Source organism: Vigna umbellata, chromosome 3, assembly GCF_029865625.1.
Source record: "Vigna umbellata cultivar VRB3 chromosome 3, Vumbellata_1.0, whole genome shotgun sequence".
Classification (NCBI taxonomy): domain Eukaryota; kingdom Viridiplantae; phylum Streptophyta; class Magnoliopsida; order Fabales; family Fabaceae; genus Vigna; species Vigna umbellata.
Window position 1 is genome coordinate 4,629,840 of NC_142167.1, and position 8,396 is coordinate 4,638,235.

The 8,396-nt window shown below is 30.8% G+C and overlaps 1 protein-coding gene across 1 annotated transcript; it reads right to left on the minus strand.

The window, feature by feature from the left end:
* On the minus strand, nt 1-4,750 carry LOC148201458 (uncharacterized). The gene is made up of 3 exons (XM_088109096.1): nt 4,504-4,750; nt 4,299-4,403; nt 1-53 (listed from the first exon to the last, which is right to left on the minus strand). Exons 1-3 carry the CDS (start codon nt 4,748-4,750, stop codon nt 1-3), a joined length of 405 nt encoding a protein of 134 aa, XP_087965222.1.
* Nucleotides 4,751-8,396: the final 3,646 nt, after the last annotated feature.

Sequence of the window (8,396 nt, forward strand, 5' to 3'; positions counted from 1 at the left end):
TCATTCTTGAACTTTACTTGGTGCAAGTCCAGGAGGAACAATAAAAAAAACTCCTTCAAGATAATCATTCTTGAACTTTACTTGGTGGATGTCTAGGAACAGTGAAATCTAAAAAAGAAATCAAATTAAGAGGTTACCAATTAGTCATTAGCACTATGATAAATGATAAGAAATACTACTTTCATCCCAAATTATCTTGTTAGCCATTAGTTTGATGATCATAAAGCATGAGTTTGATGATCATTAAGCATGAGTTTGATGATCATTTAAGTTTGACATTCTAGAGGTCTTTAAAGGTGTTGTATCTAAAGAAATTACAAGTGCTAAAGATTTTCTTACTCATTGAAAAATGCTTTGTGAAAGTATCAGGCAAAGGAAATGTGAGAGAGTACATCACGGATTTCGAACACTTCAAAACTTACATGTACATTTGGTTTTAATCTCTCTTCCTTTACAATTTAGACAATTTAAGGTCTCATACAACTGTCTGAATGAGAAATGGTCTCTTAATGAGCTCATTTCATATTGTGTACAAGAAGAGGACAAACTAAAACAAGAAAAGATTGAAAGTGCTCACTTAGCTAGTACCTCTAACGACAAAGGCAGAAGAAAGAAAACTGAGAATTCTAGTAGTGATGCTGCTAAAGGTTCATCACAAAAGAAATAAAAACAGTTTAATAAATGTTTCTTTTGTAATAAATTTGAACATATAAAGAAGGACTGAATGAAATATAATGCTTGGTGTGAAAAGAAAGGGATGCCTAAGTTACCACAAGCCAATTGATTTTGAAATATGGATCTATTTTGGAAGTTATAGGATGTTTTTTTTTTTTATTTTGGATATGAAAGACAATTAGGTTCTACTGTCATTTAGGAATAATTTGATTTCATTTTGTTAATTTAGAAAATTTTTGTTAATTATGTTCGTTTTGAAATAATGAATTTCGATTGTTTTAAAATTCAAGTTTTGATGGAATCTATTCGCTTTTGGCTAATGATAATCTATATATTCATGATACAGTGACTTCCTATAGTGAATCCTTAAATACAGAATTGCATAATACTAAGGATAATATTGACTTCACAAACTTAATTAATAAGATCAAGGACTATAAATTTTAAGATCCCAAATTAAAGATATCTTTTGAGACGGGAATAACCATATTCTTTAAGGATATTGAGTTTGGAGAGAAGAATAAGGTTAGAGGAAGAATTAGTGAAAGTGATCAGATTTATACATTTGCTTACAATGAAGCAAGTTTTGAATCTCTAGCAAATTTAGAATCTCTACAAGAACAAACTCAATATCCTCATGAACCTATGTTTCATGAATGGTATAAGTCCATGCAAGACAATAAAGTTTGGGAACTTGTCTCATTAGCAGTAGGTGTGAAACCCATTGGTAGTAAGTGAATATTTAAAACTTAGAGGGATTCTAATGGTACTGTGGAAAGGTATAAAGTTTTTCTTGAAGGGTTATACTCAAAAGGAAGGGGTTTATTGTTTTTAAAGAGACTCTCTCTTTAGTTTCATCGAAAGACTCTTTTAGAACAATTATGACTCCTGTTGCATGTTACGATTTAAAGCTTCATCAAATGGATGTTAAGACAACATTTCTCAATGGCAACATTGACGAGATGATTTATATGGTGCAACTAGAAAACTTTATATTAGAAGACCCAAAGCATATGGTTTGCAAACTACCAAAATCCATTTGTGGGCTAAAACAAACATCTCTTCAATGATACTACAAATTCCATTAAGTAATTATCTCATTTGGCTTCAAGATGAATGTTGTTGACACTAGTGCGGAAAGAGCTTTAGACGTCTGTTATTTTGGGCTTTTAACGATTGATCTTTGTCCGGCGTCTATATGGGTGACATTAATGAGACGTCGAACCCGATAGGTCAAACGTGTATATAGACGTCCGATCCATACAGGTCAGACGTCTAAAACGTCACCGTATTTGATTGGATTTTTTTCCGCTTAAGGCCTCTCGGGTTGCTCCTGGCTCATGGTGATTCGAGTTTACAACTTTATATTTTAGTTGAAGAGAATGTATTGTACTTTTTTTTTGTATTGGATGGTTTTAAAAACGTAGTTGAGAGAATTGGAGAGTGCAAAACGCAAGAAATCGCCGCCCAAGGACACGAGAAAAACTGCACCAAAACCCAACGAAAACGCATTTTAATCGGTTCAAATGAAATATAATGCATCAAAGAGTGATGTAATCAGAGTAAAATTAATTTAAAACGGTGCAAAAGTGAGAAAACGAACTTGAAAAGCGTAACCCGTAGAGAGAAAACGTGAGGAAGATGATGAACATTAAGTGCATGTAACTGCCGCCTCGCGCTCGCAGTGTTTTAGTGCAACCATATAGAAGTCGGTTCCCCCACATCAGACTATGGCTGTAGAAGTCGAATTGGCGGAATCTGACGTCTAAATAGAGTTAAAAAGTGACTTTTTAGATTTCAAAAATGAGTATATAGAAGTCGGTTCCCCTCACATCAGACGTCTACATGGTTGTAGAATTCGAATTGGCGTGATCTGACATCTAAATGGAGTTAAAAAATGACCTTTTAGATTCCAAAAATTAGTATATAGAAGTCGGTTCCCCCTAGATCAGACGTCTATATGGCTGTAGAAGTCGGATTAGCGGGATCTGACGTCTGAATGGAGTTAAAAAGTGACTTTTTAGATTTCAAAAATGAGTATATAGAAGTCGGTTCCCCGACATCAGACGTCTATATAGCTGTAGAAGTCGGATTGTCGGGATCTGACGTCTAAATGGAGTTAAAAAGTGACTTTTTAAATTTAAAAAATAAGTATATAGAAGTCGTCTAAATGGAGTTAAAAAGTGACTTTTTAAATTTAAAAAATAAGTATATAGAAGTCTGTTTCCCCCACATCAGATGTCTATATGGCTTTAGACGTATGTTCCCTCCATAAGAGACGTCTATATGGTTGTTTTATTTACGAAAAATGCCACCGGTCATTTTTTACGTTGGATATTCGAGAGTCGAACATCTAAAGGGTGATGTTAAAGGTCTTTTCTGCACTAGTGTGATGATTGTGTATCACAAATTTCAGTGCAAGAAAGTATATTTTCTTGATCTTGTATGTTGATATATACCTAAAGGATTAGGCATAAAGGATAATAATAAATTAAGGGATTCTCTAGTTGTTAAAGGAGACAAGTTTAGTCTCAATCAATGCCTAAAACGAAATTTAGAAATTCAAGAAATGCAGAAGATTCTCTATGCTTTAGTGGTTGTGGTTGGGAGTTTGATGTATGTCCAATTATGTACGTGTTCAGATATAACATATGTAGTTGGAGTTTTAGGCACATATTTAAGCAATTCATGAATATATAATTGGAAAGTAAGCAATAAAATTATGAAGTTTTTTCTAAAGAACATTACAAACTCACGTATATAAGGACAAACCAGTTAGAGATCATTAAGTATTCTAATTCAATTTTGCAAGATGTGAAGATAGTTTAATATCCACTTTAAGTTACATTTTCATGCTAGTTGGTGATGTGGCTTCTTGGTCCAATACCAAGCAAACCCTTATGACATTAATTATCTACTATGGTTACAGAATTTGTAACTTGCTATGAGGCATCAAATCAAGGGATATCACTGATTTTTTTTTCACAATGCTACATATTATGAACGAAATTAAAAGCTCACTTAAGTTATAATGTCACAACAAATAAGTTGTATTGTAGTTTAACATCAATAGGAGCTGGTGCAAGTCAAAACACATTGACATCAAGCTTTTGGTTGTTAAAGAAGTGGTATCAAAGATGATGGATTTCCATAGAACACTTAGGAACAAATTCCATGAAGGTAGATCCTCTTAGGCTCTTACAACTATGGTCTTCCATGATGATAGATCCTCTTACTAAGGCTCTTATACCTAAGATCTTTCATGAGCATATTGTTCATATGTGTGTTTTATAATTTGAGGAATCTTTGTTTAAGTGGAAATTAATTATTTCTGTATGTTTATGTTCTATGTTTGTTTTCATGTATACATACATTCTTTTGGACACTTTTTGGTTTAATAAATATATGGTTTATTATTCAATATCATTTTGTTCTATCAACATTAATAATACTATCAGATTTGATTGTAATTGTTGCAATAAAAACTATTTTAGTTTTAGATGTGGATATAATCAATGGACAAGATATCATGCATATGTTCAAGGTATACAATGAAAATTTGAAATTATTTTGTTAAAAATTTGAAATTGAACCATATGATTTAGATTATAATGTTTTCTTACTCCAACACTTGTAGCCAGCAGGCAAAGGCAAGCGAGTGTAGCTGAAGCAGTGCAAGATTCTCTTCCAGCTCAGAATATCTCCCATGGAAGCTCCAGGTGGAAATGCTGTTCACAAATGAATGAATAATAATTAGTAATAAGGTTGTTTGATATATATTAATTTTTGGCTACCAGGTTTGAAAGAGAAAAAGAAGGAAGAACATACCGACTTTCCGAGAGAGGCTGTTGCACCAGCATTGTAATTTTGGAAATGCATCAGTGATGGCTTTTTTGCACCTGCCATTAGGGGCTAGAAGTCTTTGATCACCCTTGTTCATGTAATACAAACATTCTATAGTCATGCCACGTATTTCTACTTCACATTCCTCTGCCAAAACCAACTTTTTCTCATCCAACACACTTATTACAAGGATCACCAACAAACACAACCATTTCATTTCTGAATTTCTCATTTTCTTCTACTTTTTCTTTCCCTTCTCTTCAACTTTGGCTTTTAAATACTCTAAATTTATTCTAGTTTAAACATAATTATATTCTTAACTCTTTTTCAATCATAGTTTACTATTTCAAGATAAAACATTCTTTATTAGTAACAACGGTATTAATTATAATTTATTACATAAATAAATACTTTTATTATGTAACAGTTTATTACATAAATATATTCTTAACTTTTTTTTCAATTCATTAGTAACAACTGTATTAATTAAAGGTTAGACGATGAAAACATTGAGAGTATTTAGATTTGTATAATATAATCTGATTAATTATACTTGTATTATTTCATTAGGGTGTAATGTATCATTTGATTAATATCATTTAGACATGTATCATCTAATTAGTGTATATATGGTTCTGCCTCATCAGGTTTTACACATATGGTATGTTGTAGCAATGAATCTATTAGAGCTTTCTTTATTTATTTATTATATTATTTATTTTAATTTGTTTTTATTTGTATTATTTGGTATTTATTTATTTTGTATATTTATAGTATTTATTATTATTTATTTTATTATTTATTGCAAATCATTTTATTATTATTTATTATATTCATTATATCGTTTAGTTAAATCATTACATTCATATTTATGAAGAAAAATTTCAAATTGATCTCTTTTTGGATATTTTAAAATTTTTGATACAATCAAGTGTTTTTCGTTACTATTATAATAACACCATTATTATTATTTATTATATTTATTATATCGTTTAGGTTAAATCATTATATTCATATTATGTAGAAAAATCTCAAATTGATCTCCTGTTCGATATTTTAAAATTTTTGATACAATCATATCTTTTTTGTTAGTATTGTAATAACACAGTTAATATTACTTTGTATTAACAAGTTTAGAATAATTTTAAATAAAATTTATCATAAAATATAAATATAAATAAACTTAATCTTATTAAAAATATTTAATAAAAACATCATTTTTAAATAAAAATATTTGAACAACATTTATTCAAAAATTAAATTTCATTTCAATTTGGAGAGGTACAAAATTGTTTAATTTTAAAAAAATAAGACGAAATTGAGGCTGTAACATCCCAATTCAGGGTGTCATGGATTATTACAAAAAGCAGTAAATTTCAAACTTTATCATAGCTTGGAAATTTATTTTTAAAAAACCTCAACATTTAAACATGCATAATTTATTCAAAACCTAATAGTTTCAAAACACTTGTCCAATGAAAACACGATGAAAATAAAATAACTCAAATTACATTGTCTTTGAATTCAAACACAATGCCTTTAAATAAAAATCTCATGTCTGTCTTCCGTCATCTCTTGAATTTATCATGCTTTAGCAACATCTGTAACATCATGTGCTCATAACACACAGTCACAAACATGTATGTGGTACGTTACTGATAAAACAATCATAATAATAAGATATAAACACACTGAATATATCAATCATAAACAACCACCCGATACACAATAGCAATAACAATAGAATGCTTAATCCTCTAACATAACAATTAAATCGCAATGAATTACTCAATTCTCAATTCACGATCCTCGATCCTTGATTCCTTCGCCATTGATGTCATTACTAACATCTCGTGCATAGACCCTTGTCTATCCACTCATTAGCATCTAGCTAACTACTTACTATAACCATTATAGTAACATCAATATCAACATAGCATCACTTGGAGTATCTCTAATACCATGATCATCATCATAGATACACCACCATCATGACTATCCTAGTCATGAACAACACCATGAAGATCACCATATCATAAACACCATATTGGAAAGAGTAAGTTCCACTTTTGTACCCTACTTTACCCACTTGTAGTACCTCTTACAGACCAATCTGTAGTCTCTCCTACAACTCTGCTCAATAAGTCCTGCAATCCAGCTAAGGAACATGTAATTTTGTCACACAAGAACAAGGAAAAAACATCACCCCCACATAAGGAAGATTCAATACCCGAACAACCATTCATTTGCACACAAGGCAAAAGAAAGCACATATCCGCCGATAAACTCAAGATTTATTAGCTACGATAAGTAGACCTATCTTCCACTCTTACGTTTACCAACCACATACTTAGGTACACCCCAACACTCACTAATGTTCGAACCTCAACCACAAGTCAAAGCTGACCTTAAACATAACCACTAATCTCACTCTCTGATTATCACCATGTTATACAACTCCTCAAGCTTGGTTCATGTCCATTCTTCATCAAATTCACCATTTTTAAGAAAAGTACATTGGGATAATCGATTATCATAAGTGATAATTGATAATTCCAGAAAAGTTCACATTTACATATATTATATCACTTAAGATAATCGATTATCTTAGCCTTGACAAATCAAATTCCTAAAATCGTCACACATGAAGGGATAATTGATTATCATCCCAAATATTTGATTATTCCCGAAACATAACTCAAAACCAATGTGCAAATAATCAATTATAAATACTAATAATCGATTATTGTCGAATCAAAACACATTTGGAACAAAATTCAAGTGTACAAAACACACATACATCAACCCTAAGTCACGAGGGAACATACCCAATACATCATGCATGCATTGAAGTCTCATATACCCTTATGAACAGACTCTAATACATATATTACATCACTTGAATCATCCAAAATCTATCATTATGCAGATTATAGCCCAAACAAACCAAGCATACTGTGTATGATCATCATACCACTCTTTATAACATTTAATTATATAGTAAATCCCTCAAACAACATACCTTTGTCCTCTCTTATCATCGATACATATTATCATGGGATAACCCAACAAAACATACACATTTTCATAAGAAAAACCCAACACAACATGATATAAATCCTTTCATCATGCATACACAAACCATTGTCCAACAATAACGACATATAATCATAATCATAATCATATAAACATATATCAAAACATGGATTTCCATGCAAGAAAATCAAGATTTCATAGCATACAACAAAAAAAGGTATGCTTCCCCGTACCTTGGCTAATCCTAAAACTTTATCTACAACTCCAAAACATCATCAATCTTCCCTTACACTAAGGTTTTCCGCAGTTTTTTCTCTTTTCTCCTAGAAAAGTCTCTCTCTCCCTACCTCTCTCTTTTTCATTTTAGAACTAGGGTACCAATGTAGAGCCTCTTTTCTTCTTCTCTTTTTATCTCTCCCCACTCTATCTCTATCTTTTTGGTTAAAATAAAATTTTTTACTTAATCTTTAAAAACACCCAAGATTTCTTCTCTTATTTTCTCTCAACTAATTTTTAAAATATCAACAACTAATAAATATTTTAACATCCACATAGCGCTTCTATTATTTAGATTTTATGTGCTTTCTTTCTACACTCCTAACTTTGATTTATGCACCATTCAATAAAGGTAAAAATACCCTTTTGCCCTTATGCTAAAAATACCTTTTTGCCCTTATGCTAAAAATACAATTAAAATCTAAATTTCTATTAAACTCTTCTCCCTAAGAATTGCATCAAATTTTTTTTAGTATAAGACCAAATTGAAATGGATGAAAGAAAAAAAACAACTAATTAAAGATTTTCGTACAAAAAGAGATTAATTTAACCTATTATTACTTATA

Bases quoted from the DNA above. Each gene is read 5' to 3' on its own strand.
- LOC148201458 (XM_088109096.1), bottom strand. From the start codon at position 4,750: ATGAGAAATTCAGAAATGAAATGGTTGTGTTTGTTGGTGATCCTTGTA. The intron at 4,404-4,503 runs GTATGTTCTTCC...ATTTGTGAACAG, and splicing joins CAGCCTCTCTCGGAAAGTCG to CATTTCCACCTGGAGCTTCC. The intron at 54-4,298 runs GTAAGAAAACAT...ATTATCTTGAAG, and splicing joins TGCTGGCTACAAGTGTTGGA to GAGTTTTTTTTATTGTTCCT.